General features: G+C 33.8%; 2 protein-coding genes and 2 long non-coding RNA genes across 4 annotated transcripts; 2 read left to right on the top strand and 2 right to left on the bottom strand.

The window, feature by feature from the left end:
- Positions 1-827: 827 nt before the first annotated feature.
- LOC115976842 lies at positions 828-4074 on the top strand. Its single transcript, XR_004088406.1, has 3 exons — positions 828-1253; positions 1662-1995; positions 3237-4074. It is a non-coding gene; the product is annotated as an uncharacterized LOC115976842 (long non-coding RNA).
- A 3948-nt stretch (positions 4075-8022) lies between these two features.
- On the bottom strand, positions 8023-9501 carry LOC115972197 (MDIS1-interacting receptor like kinase 2-like; the record flags this gene model as incomplete). Its single annotated transcript, XM_031092404.1, has 2 exons — positions 8023-8454; positions 8745-9501. Coding segments are annotated over 2 exons (1158 nt in total), but the record flags the coding sequence as incomplete, so codon positions are not given.
- Positions 9502-9606: 105 nt separating this feature from the next.
- On the bottom strand, positions 9607-10719 carry LOC115972193 (probable leucine-rich repeat receptor-like protein kinase At1g35710). Its single transcript, XM_031092398.1, has 2 exons — positions 9730-10719; positions 9607-9631 (listed from the first exon to the last, which is right to left on the bottom strand). Exons 1-2 carry the CDS (start codon positions 10695-10697, stop codon positions 9607-9609), a joined length of 993 nt encoding a protein of 330 aa, XP_030948258.1. The 5' UTR covers positions 10698-10719.
- A 4262-nt stretch (positions 10720-14981) lies between these two features.
- LOC115976843 lies at positions 14982-15776 on the top strand. The gene is made up of 3 exons (XR_004088407.1): positions 14982-15129; positions 15251-15303; positions 15403-15776. It is a non-coding gene; the product is annotated as an uncharacterized LOC115976843 (long non-coding RNA).
- The last annotated feature ends 3849 nt before the right edge of the window (positions 15777-19625 follow it).

Raw genomic sequence — 19625 nt, 5'->3', positions numbered from 1 at the left:
GATTAGTTTTTTACTTTAAATCTTGTCTTTAAATCTTGCCCCCCCTGGCCTAAATTCCTGGCCCCGCCACTGATTTTATCCCAATCTATTCTCCTTGTGTTCAGTCTATAGAAGTCAAAATGCACTCTCTGCTGCTTATTTCAATCAACACGACACTGCCATTCTGGGACAACATGTATAATCTGCCCTACGGACTCTATAACGCTACCTTTCAAGCCAGTGTCTCGTGAATACATGTCATCCGAATTATTATTTTTCTCCACAAGGCATTTAGTCCACTTGGAATTATTCATGTAAAAAATGAGTACTTGTCCATATAAATAAACAAGATACACAATTACACATAGCAGTCAGCGATGAACATATTCAAAATAACTCTTGGCAGATGAAACCAATTTTTTGTGAAAGGGTTATATAGATATGCTGACGAAGAATGTTAGAAGAGAGAAAAAAGTGTAATGTTAATTGAATGTGACACAACAATACAAGACTTAATTAGTATTCATACTACGATTAATCTTATTCTAATCCCATATTAGCTCTAGTTAAATGTAATAAATTTAGAAATCCTAGTTCATCAACCAGTTAGCATACATTTAATTAAGGATAACTGTTCCACTGCGACTAGAACGGTGTAATATAGGTTGCAAGTAATTAGGTGGGAGCAAGATTGATTTGTTAATGAGAATTTAAATTGGAAGTAGATAGTGATTGGATAAGATCGAGCTTGGGTGTGAAGCCCATTTCTTTACTTCAGTTGTATGGATTTGATTTTGGTGTTCAGTAATCTATTTCTGATATTGGGTTACTTTTGGTCTTGTCTAATGTGAAGTAAAAATGTGGTAAAGGGCCATTAAATTTTTAAAAAGAAAGTGAAGGATGCCTTTATGGCACGAGTAAATCGGATTATGCCAACTTATCCGAGTATTTCTTTTTTCACAACCAATACTTCAGAGTCGGTTCAGACCCTCACTCAGATATGCCATCCTGTAATGTAATACCTCCCTCCCTTCCATTCCTTATCTCTGACTAGCATTTCACACCTCTCTAATAGTGTAATTATTTAGTCAAAACCCTCTCTAATCTCTAAGATAGATTTAACATGATCTGTTTCTAACTTTCTATTGTACACTTTGTTTTCTGTGTCAATCTTGCTGAGTAATAAAGCTTACACTTTTGAGCTAGAAAAGCCATCATGTCTGTTAATCTTATGACCCAATTGCAGAGGCAGGGGCATAAACACTCTGCTTAAGGTCAGGAGATCATATTTTCTGTCATTTTTGGGTATTTTTAAATTGCTTTTGAGAGAATGTTTAAGATATGATTGTGTAAAGTTTATCTCTAGGAAGGTTTGGTTTTTTTTAAGCCTTTGTTTGTTTCCTGGGAACATTTTTTTTTTCCCTTGGGATTGGACAGTTTTGAAAGGATAAGTTTATTTTTTATTTTTTTTATAAAAAAAAATGATATACCCTGAAGATAATTTAAGACATGCTATGAGTTTTCCATATTTGAAAGACTTAATCTTGATCAAAATCGATAGAGGAAAAAGAATCAACGTTGATATGGCGTTTGTTGATGATATATTTGTTATTATGCACCCCACTTGTATGAGAAATTGACAATTAAAAACTTAACTCCTAAATATTGATACTTTCTAGCAGGAATGAGGATTAAATGGTGAGAGAAACAGTGTTAATGCAACTCTGGTGCTTATTGGCTATTGCTCTCCAATTTCTTCACTGAAAAACAGTGTTTTTTTTTGCAAGTATGAGTTTTTGGGATGAAATTAAGGTAGCGTGGATTAAGTGGCATGTAGCACTGTGAATTGGACACAAATCATAAGAAGTAGATACGGATGCCATGCGTAAGGAGCTCATGAAATTGTACCTCGGTCACTGTCTGCTGCACGCACCTTGGAAATTGGAATCCATAGAAAGCAGAGACATGAGGGAACCTGCGCCTTGAAATTTATGCAGATCTATCAAAGTTTCAAATGTGAGTATTTCATGGGCATTGAAGTGAATCTTTATTGTCTTTATATTTCAATCTTCCAAGTACTATAATTTGGATGAGAAGTCAAATAACTATCATTGTGCTATGATCTTCTTCTAATACATCATGCTGGGTAGCTTGGTATGTTAGATCAAATTTTGAGCTGTAAGTGTCATTGTGTTATCACCTTCTTCCAATACACTTACTTTTTCTAGATGCAAGGTTATTTTAAGTGTTATATCCAATCTATATCTCTCTACACTTTTTGGTTTTCTTCATATTATTATGATGTGCATCCATAACACATTCAAGCACAATCTTTGAAGGAAGATGTAGTATTTCCAATTGTGTGGTTCTACTACTTCAATTCTCCTTTTTTATTGTCCATTGGTTTGAAATACATAAATTATCCAAAACGAATGTGTTTCTGAATTTTTGTATTTTTGGTGTCATGTTTTGTTTTTTTTACTTTTATGTAGCCTGCTGGAGGTCAGAGTGATAATATGTTTAGTGATGAACTGGTTATCAATTGGTAAAAAAAAAAAAAAAAAAAAAAAAAAAAAAAAAAAAAAAAAAAAAAAAAAAAACAAAACAAAAATGCATAACCAGAAGTTAGCTAAGCTGACAGGAAATGATATTTTTAAGGAACATGTTCCTCCATCATCTGCTGAAAACCCACTATGATTGGCTAAGTTGAGAAAAATTAGTGGCAATGGCATATTTGTTGATGGAAAGGCAGAGTCAAGGGACAATCTTGGACGTGTCTACAATTCCCCTGGTGGTGAGAGCAGCATTGCTTTGGTTTAAAAATTATCGGTACATGCTGGTTTCTTCGTATCCCTTTATCAACTTTTGTGTGTGTGGATAAAGCATTTGTTCTTGATGAGGATTAATTAAGATTGCGGATTTTGGGGTGAATTACTCTTATGTTATATCAGTACATTGTTAGGGTTTAACATCTATATAAAAAATGTCTACGGTTTGTCTTTATTGTAGATTTAGTTATGTCCATAAAATTTTTCTTTATGTTTATGCTTGATATTGATTTGTTTCACTTTGTCTAAAAAATTAACATTCGATAGCTTTGTTCTTTTTATATATCAATAATATGGACCTCTCTCAACTTATTGGTAGCATTGTTTGATTTTGTTCATTTGTTCTTATGTTTTCTTATTATTATCTCAATAATTATATTATTGTATTTGAATTTTGATGAATAATGATTTAATCTGCACACTTTGTAGCCTGCAGTGCCACAGTTAATTGCTAGGCTTGACATACAAGTTATTGAGAAAGAAGAAAGAAAGGAATCCAGTGCTGAAAATACCTCGTGTGTATTATTGAATCCTAATCATTGTATATATACATAACAGAGTGATAAGAGAGGAAGAGAAAACTAACTAACAGAAAAGAAAACTGACTTAACTAACAACCATCTTAATTCATTAACAGCTTCACACGTGTCACGTGCAAGCGCTAAAACATTAACATCATTACTACAGGTTGTTTAGCTAACTACAGAGTATCGACTACTTGTAGCTTTCTTCTACACTGCATTTCTTCAATTCCCAAGTCTGCACTTCTTCAATTCTTCAAGTCTCACAATACTCCCCCTCAAGATGGAACATAAATGTTATTTATGCCCATCTTGTGCAAGAGATTATTAAATTGTTGATGACCAAATAGCTTTGTGAGCAAATCAGCTAGCTGGTGCCTGGTGGAGACATGAAAGGTTTTGAATAGTTTGTATTGTATCTTCTCTCTTACAAAGTGGCAATCTAACTCTATATGCTTTGTCCTCTCATGGAAGACAGAGTTTGCTGCTATGTGGGTAGCAGCTTGATTATCACAGTAGAGAAGAGTAGGCTGAGTATGATCAACTCCTAGGTCGTTAAGTAAGGCAACCATCCATACAAATTCACTCACAAGGGCTGCTATTGATCTGTACTATGACTCTGTAGAGGATCTTGACACTGTATGCTGCTTTTTAGACTTCCAGGATATAAGTGAATCACCCAAGAAAACACAGAAACCAATAACTGATCTTCTAGTATCAGGACAATTGGCCCAATTAGAATCACAATACCCTTTAAGCTATAGTTTAGAATTAGTAGAAAAGAAAAATCCCTGACTAGGTGTGCCTTTCACATATTTAAGTACTCTTGCAACTGCTTGCAAGTGTGGCTACCTTGGCTGTGCAAGAAATTGACTGAGCTGATGCACACAAAAGGTTATATCAGGTCTAATTAAGGTCAAATATAGTAGCTTTCCAATCACTTTCCTATACTGTGAAGGATCTGTCAACAGCTCTCCATGATAGTTTGACAACTTCAGACTTTGTTCCATAGGTGACTTCACTAGTTTAGCTGCAAGCTGACCAGTCTCTACAAGCAAATCCAGTGCATATTTTCTCTGGCACAAGCTGATGCCTTTGGAGGTTCTTGCTATTTCTAATCCCAAGAAGTACTTTGGACCAAGGTCTTTTAGCTTGAACTGGTCATGGAGAAACACCTTAAAATCTTCAATGTCTTGTAAATTGTTGCTAGCCATAAGAATGTCATCCACATATACTAGAATGACAACAACAACATCACCTTGGACCCTAGTAAACATAGAGTAGTCAGACTTATAGTAGTAGACAATTTAGAAAACCATTGCCTACTAGCTTCCTTCAGACCATACAAGGATTTTGTGAGCTTGCAAACTATGTTGTTGTTCTCTCTCTTGTTGCCAAAACCAGGTGGAGGGAGCATATATACCTCTTCCTCCAAATCCACATGAAGGAAGGCATTGTTCACTTCAAGTTAGGCTAAATGCCAATTCTGAGCTACAGCAACTACCAACAATGTTCTGACTGTAACAAACTTCACAACTGGATTGAAGGTCTCAAAATAGTCCAAACCTTCTTGCTGTGTATAATCCTTTGCCACCAATCTTGCTTTGAATCTCTCTACACTTCCATCAGCCTTAAGCTTTATTTTGTAAACCCATTTACATCCAATGGGCACTTTACCAGCTAGCAAAGGAGTAAGAAACCAAGTTTGGTTTGCCTCAAGTGCTGCAATCTCAGCATTCATAGCAACTTGCCATCTAGGATCTCTACTAGCCTTAAGATAGGACTTAGGTTCAGATGCAACTGAAAGAGCAAGAGTAAAAGCTGTGTGTGGAGAGAAAAGGTTATCATAGGAAATCACAGACTCAGTGGGAAAAATAGGTAGAGTGTGAGTGGCAGAAACAGTTTGGCAATGAAAGTCCTTAAGATGGGCAGGTGCTTTATGAGGTCTAGTGGAGTGTCTTAAGGGTTGGATGGTAGAAGGGTTGGATGAAGTTGAAGGTGTTGGAAGTGGTGCAATAGTATCTGCTGAGGTAGAATCTGATGTGGGTAGATCTAAGGGAAGAAAGGAAGTGGGCACATGATCAATATCAGGAAAGTCTAAAACAAGTGGAGGTGGTGATGGAAAAAGGGAACTAGTGGGTATGGAAGAATGGGATTGAGGGTGAAAGTCCATGGAGTGGAAAGGAAAAATACTCACTTGAAAAACAACATCTCTGGAAAGAAAAACAGACTTGGAGTCCAAATTATAGAGTTCATAACCCTTGATTATAGACTTGGAGTCCCTGATTGCAAACTCTAAAACCATTATTTGACCGCCACAATTGTTTGAAAGTTCTTGCCGCGGCCTCCATTTGAAGAAAAATTGAGGTTAGGAATTTCGCAGCAATAGCAAACTCAATCTTTCTATGATCTTTAGGAAGGATGAAACTAGTCTGTTCCTTTTTGTTAGGGACATATTTTTGTGTCAATGGCATATTCTTTAACAAAACGCACTTTACATGTATTTGGATAAATCTAAGTAGGTTCAAGATGATCATTACAAGTGGTTAAATTGAAGACATGAAAATTACTCAAGAACTGCTCAAGAAAAGTGCAATCTACAAATCTTGATACCTCATCGATAGAAGCTCGATCTGTCGAGATTTATTAAAGCTCGACAGATGTCTCAATTTATTGAGCTTACGAGATTCAGATTATAGCCAGCAACGTTTTTATTCTAAAAGGCTATTTGTTTATGGGTTTGTATAATCCTTATAGGACAAGGAAAACCCAAGGTTTGTAGGTTTGTATAATTCTTATTGGACTAGGAAAGCCCAAGGTTTGTGTAAACCTATTTGGAATAGGAGAGCCCATTAAGCACCTATTTAAAGGAGGTGGAAAAAGAAAAACCTAACCCTAGAGAGCTTCATGAGGTTTTGTTTTGAAATCCTAGCCTCCTCCTACAGAAGAAAGAGTTCTTGCTGTGTTTCTTGTACACCTTTGGGTTCTATAACTAAGCAAAGTCTCTTGCACCAACATTGAAGATCTTATTGGTGTTTCGTTGTGAAGCTGCTACAAATCAACTACAACAATCAAAGGGTTACTGTGGAGTTAGTCATATACTTGGATTCATGCAAAGGAGTAAGCCGCGTACTGGGATCTGCGCATCAGATTGGTTAGTCACGTACTTGGAGCCGTGCATTAAAAGTGAGAGATTGTTACTACAGAACAAGTCCAATTGGGTATTGGGGTAAGGGTTCAATTGTAAGTTGGTATAAGGTACTGTGATTCTTTTACTTGTAACCGCTTGTTTTGATAATAGTGGAATTTCAAGAGTGGTGACCTGAAAATCACCCGGTGGGGTTTTTGCCGTGTAGGTTTTCCCTATTCCTAAATAAATCACTGTGTCAATTTATTTTCCACTACATATTTTAGTTATTGGTGATTTGTTTGTGCTACCACGCGTTTGCATGTTAATTTGATTAATTAATAAACTTGGCTAATTAATCAATTAATTAATCATAAGTGGGTCAATTCGTTTTTGGCCTATCACTTTTCTAATAGAGATAGGTTACGCCAACTCATAGTCAATTGCTCCATTTTCAGATAAGAAAGATACATGTGTAAAACTAGAAGCAGAGTAGATCAAGAATTGTTTCCCAAGAACCCCAACAATAAGATTACCACTAGCTTGATGAGTATACTTAATACTCCTTGAGGACAAAAAACAAAGACAAAGTCTCCTTTGAAGAAGGGACAAAACTTCTAAAGCCTAAGTAAAGCTGGAGAACCTACTTTCTTAGTGACTGAAAGACTTTGAATGGCTCAGTTGAAAAAGATTGAATTGATTGTGAATAATGCCAAAAATCATATGACAAAGATTGGTGTATATACTATGGAATATTTAATTGAAGTTAAATATGGTGACTCCATAAACCACAATTCTAAGATTCAATTGATTTATTTAAAATAACATCATTTTGAGCTAATGTGGTATTTAAGGGTCACCTTATCTACGGTTCTGTTTTAGTAATTGAGTATTTTTCAGTGGTTGGCATTTTTACAACTTAAGTATGCTTGAGGCATTCATTCATGTGGAATCAAATTCATATTGAACATTTTGGTACTAAAAAATCAAAATGTACTTTTAGTCAATATTTTAACGGACCACTGCATCAAAAAATGTCATTCAATTTTCTAGTTCCTACACATATTTGTTGTTTAATTTGAGACATTTCTTGCTTTTTTAAACTCCAAAAGGAAACTAACATAGTCAAATATACTAATTTTCTTTTCCGCAACTAGCCCAAATATAGGTTCACCCTTAACAATGAAAAGCTCTGTTATTGTTTGTAACCTTAAAACTAGTAGCACGACAAAATCATGTATGGGTCCCATCCGATTTTAATATGAACGAAGAATATTATGATTTTAATATTTGCTTATATATATATATATATATGTGTGTGTGTGTGTGTATAAAAGCAAATATTATAATTAAACTTTCAAGGAACTAGGAGTATCCATGGTCCGCCCTAATAGTTCCTTCTTTGATGAGACACCTATATTTCATGATGCAAAATACAGGGTACAAATCATAAAGAAAATAGATAAACCTTACAGAATTACATCATTCTAATAGAATTTTCTTTTCTTACAAAAAAAGAAAAAGAAAAAGAAAAAGAAAATCATTCACACACAACAATTTCTTTTCTCATAAGTTCACCAAACCATATGATACACAACCTAACAACAAGAACTAAATGATTGTGTTTCACTCTCTGCCATCATATAAATTTCTTGATTCCTTAACTGCCATAGTGAAATTGCATGCAAGGGGATGGCTAGTGGTTTCTTACCTGAAAGACATTCTTGGGACACCCATTTCATCGCAGGCCGAGACTTTGGTTTGGTGCGTAAGCATGCAAAGGCTACAGACGCAGCAAAGAAAATATCTTGTGCAATTGAATGATTTGGTGGTGGCAAACGTTGATCTAATATTTCTTTTAACATCAAATTTTGAGAAGACAACGTTGATAATGAAGTCAAGAATTCTCCTGGGTGTTTTCCCATTAATATTTCTAGTGCCACCATTCCAAAGTTGTAAACATCACATTTTTCAGTCACCACCATGGTATATGCCAGTTCTGCATAGGAAAATAAAATGGAAGCTATTTAAAAATGTAATATATTTATCCTATACTTTTTTTAATTTTCTACTTGAAAAGGTTGGTCAAAAGTAGTCATTGGATAAAAATTCCATAGTGAAAATGATTGCTTGCACCCTGCATGATTCAATTCATATAACAAACAATAAGGTAAACTTTTGGTTGGAGGAATCAGGATATAGTTATAAAAATTCCCACATGGCTAACCTTTTAAAATAATAGGTGTTAAAGGGATAGGATATAGTTATAAGAATTACACAAAAACTCACCTGGGGCAATATAACCATAGGTCCCAACAACTAAAGTTTGGTTGGAGGAATCAGGATCAAGAAGTCTAGCCGTGCCAAAGTCGGAGACAAAAGCCTCTAGATCAGAGTTCAATAAAATATTGTTGCTTGATATATCACGATGAATAATTACTGGGATGCATTCATGATGCATGTAAGATAAGGCATGTGCTATGCTTTTGATAATGTTCATCCTCTTAGGCCAATCTAATTCTAGTGCTTCAACATCGTCACTTAGGATACAAAATAAGCTTCCCCTTTCCATGTATTGATAAACCAAAAACATGCATCGTTTATGCAAGCAATAGCCATGAAGTTTCACAATGTTTCGATGCCGAATTTTTGATAGCATTTGTACCTCGTTCTTGAAACTCTTGTCAAAACTTGGGTCCTCAGCCTCTAAGCGATGAAGTTTTTTTAGGGCAACAACTTTCCTGCTAGGCAATTGTGCTTTATAAACACTATCATAACCACCTGTTCCAATGCAATATCTAATGTCAAAGTCTTTTGTTGCTTCAATGATATCTTCGTATGCAATTTTTCCATCAAAATTCCATATTGAGAACAAGTCCCCATTTTTTGTTCTGCTTGGATTGGATTGTGTTTTCCCTATAACCCAACATCGAGAGTAGAAAAAACACCAAAGAAGTAAAAGAGAATGAAAATTGTGAGGGGAAGTGACATTTTTATTTTGCTCATGATTTGGGAAGATGAAAGGCAAGGAGAGAAACCTTTGAAGTCACCACATAAATCCTTATTGCCGATAAATGCATAGAAACTATGATTTTGGAAAATATTTGAGATTCGACCCTCCAAAGAATTGTATGACAGGTTAAATTCCAAGTTAACAAGATAAAGGGGAATGCTGCCTGTGAGATTATTGTAGCTGAGGTCAATAAAACGTAAAAAAATAAGGTCACTGAATTGAGAGGGAATGCTTCTAGTTAAGTAGTTGTGGCTTAAAGACAAGTTGGCCAATAAAGAGCAATTAGCTATTTCTACGGGAATAGAACCACTGATTTGATTCCAGCTAAGGGACAAATAGGACAAATTAGTTAAATGACCTATAGTGGAAGGGATTTCACCAAAGATGTTGTTATTGCTGAGGTTCAAGTATGTAAGACTCTTCATGTTGCCTATTTCTAGGGGAATGGAGCCGTTGAATTGGTTTGAATCAAGATACAAACCTGTCATATTGTGGAGATCGGTGAAAATGTGTAGAGCTGAAGCAAATAGTCCTGTGAGTTTGTTATTTCCCAGAAGTAATGCTTTAAGATTTTTTAAATCTCCCAATTTGTCGGGTATGGAACCAGTGATCATATTAGAATACAAACCCAAACCCCAGAGATTAATTAAAAGGCCCAGAGTTGAAGGAATTGATCCTGTGAGTTTGTTATAACTCAGATCTAATACTTGAAGATTTTTTAAATTTCCCAATTCTTCGGGAATATGCCCATTGATTAGATTTTCGGAAATGTAAAAAGTTTCTAATTGAGTGAGGTTCGTGAGAAAAAGAGGGAAGTGACCTGTAAGATTATTACTGGAAAGATCTAGGATGGTGAGTTTTGAAAGAGTACCTATCTGTTGAGGGATGCTCCCTCGAAGTCCAGTATTCCAAAGATAAAGACGGACTAAATTTGGGAAGGAAGAGAAGTTGAATTTCCTAATAATATTATCTCCCAGATAGATCCCACCCATGTCAATCTCTGTGACGCTTCCGTCATCATTGCATATAATTTCATTCCACTCGCAATGATTTAAGGACGTTTCGTTGGACTGATGAGTCCACCACCCACTCTCCCGCAGAGCCTTCGCCTCTAGTGATGATTCAGATGCTGCCACCGAGGCAGCTGCAATAAACATATTTGTGGAATGCATGAAGACACAAAGGACCCATGATACTACCACAACGGAAATGGAAACTTTGGAAGCCATGTTGAAGTGTATGATTGATGAGTGAAATGTAATGGCAAACGGTCGATTTTTATATCCATGGCTCAACACACTTTAGTAAGTGAGAACACAGCCAGATAGTGAATAGTGGGTATCTTCATTTTTTTTGACTTCCAAAGAATACCAACGTGAATCATATTGAAGTGCAGAAAAAGATACTCGTAATCAAACCACTGGATTCCATGTATTCTTCCCGGAAATTTCTTCATTATCATGGCACAACTATATTTCCACATTGTGATGTGATTATATTAATGTATCTAACGGACTTTCTGAGATGCTTGCATTTCCTAGTCTTGACTTTGTTACTTTTACCATAGGTCCACACGGTGCTTTAATCTTATAATTGCGACACAACCAAATACTAATATTGGACGGAAAAAGGAATGTAAAGTTCACGTCAGGGACGAACTCACATGGGATGGTTAAGTGACTGCGTGTAATCGAGAAGAGAACAAAAACAAATTTCACTGAAAGAATATCATTCCATCTTGCTTTAATTTTTACTTCTCTTCCTCCGTATTGAATTCTTGAATTTCTATTCCTGTATCTGTATGCATGGGTTGGATTCATGTTTGCCTCTATTTTAGCATTTTTATAATTATTGGAGATTAAGCCTAGTTAAACTTGGTCATTGTTAAGAATTTTTTAACATGGGTTTATAGGTCATTTCCAAGTTTTTATGTATTTTTATTTTTACATTAGAGGATAATTGAAAATTAAAAATCAGTTGAGAATTAAAAATCTGATAAGTGACCGAGTGGATTAATTGGTGCTCTCATATACTTCAGTTGCTACCTACTTGCTGATAGAAGTCGTGGTCCTTTGATTTTTCAGTGTAGAAAATTTATTAATGGAACCGCCGATGCAAATGCAATGGGGACCAAACTCACTCACCTACCCCTAAGTATGGGTTAACTTTTATTAACTTCAAGTCAAGATTCTTTTACGTGTCTTGACACACTTATAGACTTTAAAGCTATAATAACTTAATAAGACAAGTTTTGTTCATCAAAAAAAAAAAAAAAGTTTTGATTTATGTGTTTGCCACCATAATTTTAGATATTTAGATATTTAGGGTCTGTTTGGTAGAGGTGTTTGAGTATTATTATTCAAAATGACATAAAAACTGTGATTTAAAAAAGTTTTGTGAAAACACATATTTAAAGTACTCTTTTTTTTAGAAAGGTATTTGAAGTACAAATAATGCAAAAAATGTATTTTGTACTATATTTCTAATAACGTCTTTTCAAAAGTGAAAAATCATAATTGTGTGTTTGGTATGTGTGTGTTTTTTTGAAAAAAAGTGATGACATGTAGTCTAATATGTGGGACCTACAGTTTTTAACTTATTTACAAAAGTGTTATTTAGCAACGTTATTTGAAAATTGAAAACACCAAAATGAGTTTTCTAAATTTAGTGTTTAAATACCCTAAAATAAGAAACGTATCTCAAACACTTCTAAAAAAAATCTCTTACCAAATGTGTTGTTTTTTTTTAGGCTCATAATTTTTAATATTTAAACACTGAAAACTGTTTTTTGAGTTATCTTACCAAATAGTTCTTTAAATTTAACAAAAATAACCGTGACACTTTACCCTAATGCTTTTGATCTTGGCCCACGAAAACTTTAAAAATCAAGGTCTTTTCTTTTGTCTACCTTTCTTTCTTATTAATTCTTTTCTAAAAAAAAAAAAAAAATCTATACGCATTAAAGTTGCCTTTACTATTATGTATATCCTATAACAAGGCAAACTCTGTACAAATCTTTCTTTAGGTCAATGATATTGATGACCCTTTGGAATTTCTCAATGAGTATCAGCTTATAGATGTGTGGCGTTAGAAAAGTGTTAAGGAATTATATTTTATGATGCAAATTAATTTCAGGCTACAAATTTATAAGAAGAATAGATATATTTTTACATGATTACAGGATTTTTATAGCATTGTTATTGTGTACACAGCATTTTCGTTTCATATAAGTTCACCAAACGAGATGACACTCAACCAAAAAATAAGCACTTTATAATTGAGTTTCACTTTCTTCAATCATATAAGATTTTTAATTATTCAACTGCCATAGTAAAATTGCATGTAAGGGGTTAGCAATTGGTTTCTTACGAGAAAGAAATTCATGGGACGCCCATTTTAATGTAGACTGAGACTTTGGTTTGGCGTGTAAGCATGCAGATGCTATAGTTGCAGAAAAGAAAATATCCTGTGCGACCATAAGATATGGAGTTGGCAAGCGTTGATCTACTATTTCGTTTAAAATCAAAATTTGAGAAGATGATGATAATAATGAAGTCAAGAATTTCCTTTATTTCTCAAAAAAAAAAAAAAAAAAGAATTTCCTTTAATATTTTTAGTGCCACCACTACAAAGCTATAGACATTACACTTTTCTACCACCATCATAATATATGCTAGTTCTACAAAGGAAAAAAAAAAAAAATGAAACCTATTAAAAAATATAATATATATTTTTTAAATCTTTTATTTTTGTAGAATTTCTTCGTGGAAAGGTTGGTCTAAACTTGTCATTGCACTAAAATTATACAATGAAATTATGAAAGTGACCAGTCCACCACGTTGTATGTTCTGAGAAGCTTGCACTTCCAAGTCAGGACTCATTGCGAAGAATCTTACTAGTAGGAGTGTTTTTACTTTAAATTAGTGCAAGATTGATTTGATCACTTTATTAAAGGTTCCAAAAGAGATCCTTTAGAAAGTGCAATTTTAGGGACAAAAAGAGGTCAACACGGTGCTTTAGTCTTATCGTTACAAGACAAACCAAATACTACATTACATGCGAAGGGCATGCAATTTCCTCAACAGGGACGAAGTCAAATCGGATGACTGATTTGTCTGATTATGTTTGGGAGTTGGGACATACAAACAATTTGATTTGATGGTGGATTGGAAACTATCTTGGCATTGTATTTGTAAGTCAAGAACAAAAGCAAGTACCACTGAAAAAAACTCGTGAACCACGCAATTTCATTGTTGGCATAGACTTTGGTTTGGTGCGTGAGCAATGCAATTGTGGCGATGATGAGAACAATATTAGGTACAAACACTTGATCAGGAGGTGGAAGGCGTTGGTCTAACACTGTAACACTTGTTATAACATGGGTTTTAGAGAAGTTGTCACCTCTCTTGCATACCTCTCAATTAATGTCTCTAGTGAAACCAGTCTAAAACTATAAATATCACATTTTTCACTAACAACCTTAATTAATAAAGTTTGCGACATAAAACAATAAATTTAAATGGTTTGTATTTTTTAATTGGTTTGTGTCTTACTTCTCGCTTCTTAAGATGCCAAAATACTAAACATCTTTTTATATGTAGGATTCTATATATAAAAAAAATGTCTAGTTCAATAATCTAAAGTAGGATTCTACCAATTTTAATTTTGAAATATTCTTTCAAGGGGGGGAAAATTATAATAAGTATTGCCAAAAAACTTTTGTGAGTGATTTATGCATTTAGAAAATAATCCAATATTTTTTTAATATAATCAAGAATTATTATATTATATATTTTAATATCATTACAATTATTTTTTATATTTTTAAAGGTACGACTGATGTCAATATAGCTTCCATTGATGAAGTTATTACTAATGTCAATACAAACGTTGTGAAAGGCTCCTTGCTGGGCTGGAATGCTTCATTCAAACTGTCGTTATTCAATAACAAATGCTTTAGATTGTTGCAAATTGCAATCCCCAATATGAATTGGGATATGCCCAACCATCCCAATAATTCCATAGGGATGGGACCTTACAATTGTTAGCGGATAGATCAAGATCCATATGTTAATTGGGTGGGATTTGCCTTCCAAGTTCCAAGTAGGTAGCTCGATCACCTATTATATTATTTGAGGACATCGGAATGCATGAGTTTTGAAAGAACACAAAATGAGCAGGGGTCGTCGGGTCGATGCACCCTTGGATTCCCAATAATTCCATAAAAATCAAGTAAAAATCAAGGTTTATGTCCACTTTGACCTTTAATATCACAGTCCAACCTAGTTCTTGAGGCCTTTAACAATGCCAAAACAATTCGAAATAACAACTCAAGGTTTTTTATTAGTTTTCCATGGTTTGCTTTTCAATGAAGACTATCTTTACACTTTTATTCCTTTCATTTCAATTATACATACTGCATATATATTTCTTAATTATGCATATGTTTTAGGTGTATTAGTTTGAACTTCTCATTATAATGTCTCTTTCATGTCATAGTGACATTTTTTTTTCTTGATAAAGTCATAGTGACATTACTATGTAGTTATAGTGGGGCAAAAATTAGAAGGAATCTATTAGAAAGTTCTCCTGTTTGCTAGATTACCAAATCTAAAAAGAAAATACCATTGCTTTTACCTCCTATGTGCCACACTACCTGAGGTATTTTACAATATTTTGCTCATCAATTTGTTTCTTTATATATGTCCTTTTAAATATAAGTTCTATTTCAAGTTTTTTTTTTTTTTTTTTAAATAATTTTCTCGTCATTTCTTTTTATCAGGGAGGATTTGATATGATCTACAGTGGAAGATACAAGATTGAAACTCTAGAGTAGTTAAGATTTTTTTTTTTTTTTGTCTGGCTTATTTATTGACTTTCTACCAAGTTTTTATGCGTTAAGACTAATTGATTGCAAATGGATATGTTTTTTAGTTTAAGCAAGCTGAAGAAACCGCATTGAAGCTTGATTTGGACAGGCATTAATATGTTGTTACTTATGCAGTGAACCACATCAAGTGCAGTTTCTATTCATTATAATGTCTATCAATATTGTATGCTTTGTTTGAGGACTCAGGCTGTGTTACAAAGCTGTTTGTACCATAACATTGTTCATTTCCCTGCCTTTGTATTGTTAATAACAGCAGCTAGATAAATGCGTGGCCTAGCAAAATGCCACATGTTGAAGTTATCATTTCTTTGAACCTTAAAGTTCACCTGTTAAGGCAACATGGAGCAGTTGTAAGTTACTAATGAAGAGAATATGGATGCACTAATATAGGTGAGTGAGTAATGGGGATACTTTGTCATGGACAATGGGAATTAAATTGCGAGAACCATGATTGTGGCTAGGGGGTTTGGTGTGTCATGGTGAAGAATAAGTTTTTATTTAATTTTTTGGTTATCTTATATTCATTAGCAAGGAATAGGATATTTTCGTGATAGCTGAACGAGAACCCTTTTCAATATTAATTGTTTAGTAACCAGTATCAATCAAGCTTTATACTCAATAGCAAAAATTCAATTCCTTAATTAAAAGATTAGTGTTATTCTTTAAAAATTCAATTCCTAATATATTTAAATTGTCATTGTAAATATGAGATTTTATTTTTTTTATTCGTTTGTTTGTGTTTGGATACGGAACAGTTGTGTCTTTTTATTTGAGGTTTTTATTTTTCAATGGGAACTTTTTCATTCAATAGGCACCTTTTTGGTTAATATGCACATTTTCATTTAATAGGCACTTTATGGATCAATAGGCATCTTCTGGAATGTCTAATATGAAGGGTTATGACATTTCAATAAACACCTTTTAGTATATTAAATTGGAAGGACTATGACCTTTCAATAGATATCTTTTGGCATATATATTACAACAAATCTTATATATACCTATAATGCAACACAAACTAAACTAGAGATGCAACATTCTATCTCTTATCCCTTCTCACAAAAAAATAATAAATAAAACAAAATTACTTTCTTCTGCCTAACTAATAAAACTAAAACTGTGTTTTTTCATTCAATATCATTTTTTTTTTTTTTTAATTTCATGCATTTTGCTTACTATTCCAACTCAAAAATAATGACTTTTTTTTTTTTTTTTCATAAAACTTATTCAGTTCTATTCCCGTGTTAGCAACTTTTACATATATATATTTCGCACGGGTTAGCAACTAGTACATATATATATATATATATATTTATTTATTTATAAATATAAAAAATAGCGGTAAACCCGAAACGGTACACCGATATTGATTGGTATCCGAAATATATTGTACCGCTGGCCAAACCAGTATAGCCTCCGGTACGGTATTAACTCCCTCGATATATATATATATATATAGAGGGTTTTGAATTGGTTTGACTTATGTTGACTTTTAATCTTTTTTTTTTTTTTCTTCGTAACTTTTCACGTCAAATCTCTTTTGTTTATTTATTTATTTTTTTAAAATCGATTTTCTTATTATCCTTATTTTTTTCGATTTTTGCAAGAACAGCCGTACTAACTCGGATTTGAACCTTCAATCTCTTCAATATGTGAAGGAATATGTAGTTGTATTCCCAATTGTGTGGTGCTGCTGCCACAGTATACTATCCCTTTTTTTTTTTTTTTTTTAATGCTTAAATAATTTGAAATTTATATATTTTGGATTTGTCCCTCATGATGAAAAATGCGCAAGCTTCCTTTTTTTTGTTTTTATATTTTTAGTTCTGAGACAAATGATGTCCAACTCTTATTTTACCGTACCTTTTTACAAACTTTACTGTAATTACAAAAATGACCCAATCATTTGGGTTAGAAATCAGAAGACTCTTCCCTAGCTTCTTCTCTTTTTTTTTTCTTTTTTTTTAATTTTTTTTTATTTTTGTTTCTGTTTTATGTTATTTTCACTTTTCAGCTTGGATTTATCTTAAAGCTTTTATATTGCATATTTTTTACGTCAAAAAATTGTTCGGGCTCTGGTTTCTTTGAAGTTTAATGTATTGTAAACCAAACTAATAATAATAATAATAATAAAAAAAAATTTAATTTTGATAAATAATATCTATAAAAAATATTATAAAAAAAATTACAAATACAAAACTTTTAGGGGTTAGAGGGGCCATGGTCTCTATTAGTCCCCGTATAGTTCCTTCTCTGATAAGGACCTATACTTCATGATGCAAAATGCAGGTCGCATACCATAGTGAAAAATAGATAAACTTTTTAGAGCATTAGTATTGGGGGCTGTAAACACCCTCTAGTTGCCATTTTACCGACTAGAGCCTTAAAAACCCCCCACATTCGGGTATGTAAACCTATTTTTTCTTAAATCTTAGCATCTACATCAGTATGTGCAAAAAATTTTCCATTTTGCACATCTAAATCCTACTTTTTCTATTTTACATACTTATTTTTACAAAACACTCACATCAGTTTGTCTATTATACACATTTATTCAAATAAAATATTCATTTTTTTACTATGAACAATAACTATGAGAGGAGAGAGAAAGGAAAAGAGAGTGAGGTGAAGAGAGGAGAGAGAAAAAAGAATAAAAAAATCATTTACACGGTGAACAGTAACTGTGTATATATATACGTTTATTATTTATTTGCAAGACCATTGTGCTTATTTAGACATTTTTACAATGACTGATGTGGGGGGTTTTTGGATTAAAATGTGTAAAATGGAGTACTTTTTGTATTTTAAAAGACTATTCATGAGAAAATTTTTTGCACATACTGATGTGAATGTTTTAGAACTTACTGTAGCAAGTATGTATAAGTAAAATAATATTATTTTCTTTCTCCTCTGTTGCTTTTCACTCTCTGAGACTCTTTCTTTTCTCAACCTCACTCTCTGTCTCTGACTATTCTCTCTTCTTCTCTCTCACTCTTCTTTCTCCGTTTCTGACTATATTCTTTTCTTCTCTCTCATTTGCCATTTGCTCGATTTTTGGTAGTGGATCAGAGGGGCTATAGATCGGGTCTTACGATTTGGGTGGTTTGGGCTCGTTGTGGGTGTGCTCGCCGTTTGCTCATCGTGGATTTGCCGTGGGTGTGCTCACTGTTTGCTCACCGTGGGTTTGCTCACCGTTTGCTTGCCGTGGGTTTACTATGGGTTTGCTCTCCGTTGGTTTGCTGTGGGTTTGCTTGCCATAGGCCGTGGGCGCTCACCGTGGGTCTGGGTTTGGCTTGCTGTGGGTTTGGGTTTAGCTCACGGTGGTGGAGACTGTGGGTTGCTGGTTTTTTTTTTTTTTTTGGTGTTGAATGTTGATGGTGGATTTTGGGTTTTTGTGGGTTGCTGGTGGTGATGGTGTGAGGTGTGTAGTGTAGCGGTGATGTGCTGGTGGTGGTGGTGGCAGTAGATTTGTGCTAGTTCTTGTACAGAGAGAGAGAGAGAGAATGAGGGAGAAAGAATAAATAAAAATAAAGAAATGGTAAATAAAGAATAAAAAATGAATATTTAACTAAAGTGATTAAATAATAGAAATTGGGATGAAGGTGTATTGTAAAATGAGGGTATAATAGATAAAGTAAATTTTTAGAAGGTAAAATAGAGACGGGATTAGAAACCTAGATGCTAGTGCTCTTAGAGCATCCACAGCAGATGTTGCAAAATAAATGTCATTTTGACATACCAAAAGCCTACTTTATTATTTTACCATATTATTTTACAATATCCCATTTATCAAATGTTATATCATTCAATTTTAAATATTAAAATAATATTTACTACACATTAAAATAATATATTATCTTCTCCACATTATCATCAACAATAGCAACAACATCAACACCGATCAACAACATCAACACCAACAAATTCCAAATCTAAAAACCTCAACAAAAGAGGAAAAAAAATTAAAAAAAAAAAAAAAAAAAAAAAAAAACCCAAACCATCACAACAGCCATCACAACATAGCAGCAACAGCCACTTCCACCGTTGCCCCACCATCCACAACCATAAACTATGGCAACAGGGGAAAAAAAAAAATCAAAGCCCCAACAACCTTCCTCTTTTGCACCACTTCTCAACTGACAAAAAAAAAAAAATCCCACAATCTAGCAACCACCAACCTTCCTCTTCCACCTCTCAACCACAAACATAGCACAGTCACCGTGACTCACCTCTTACTGAAATCAAGCCATCGAAGCTCAACCCAGAA

This window comes from Quercus lobata, chromosome 2, assembly GCF_001633185.2.
Source record: "Quercus lobata isolate SW786 chromosome 2, ValleyOak3.0 Primary Assembly, whole genome shotgun sequence".
Lineage (NCBI taxonomy): Eukaryota > Viridiplantae > Streptophyta > Magnoliopsida > Fagales > Fagaceae > Quercus > Quercus lobata.
This window is presented reverse-complemented; position numbering and strand designations above follow the sequence as displayed.

What these genes read in the sequence shown, in the direction of transcription:
- LOC115972193 (XM_031092398.1), bottom strand. Translation starts at nt 10,697, where the DNA reads ATGGCTTCCAAAGTTTCCATTTCCGTTGTGGTAGTATCATGGGTCCTT. An exon ending in TGCTCTTTATTGGCCAACTT is followed by an intron (nt 9,632 to 9,729) that starts GTCTTTAAGCCA and finishes ATAATCTCACAG; the next exon opens with GCAGCATTCCCCTTTATCTT.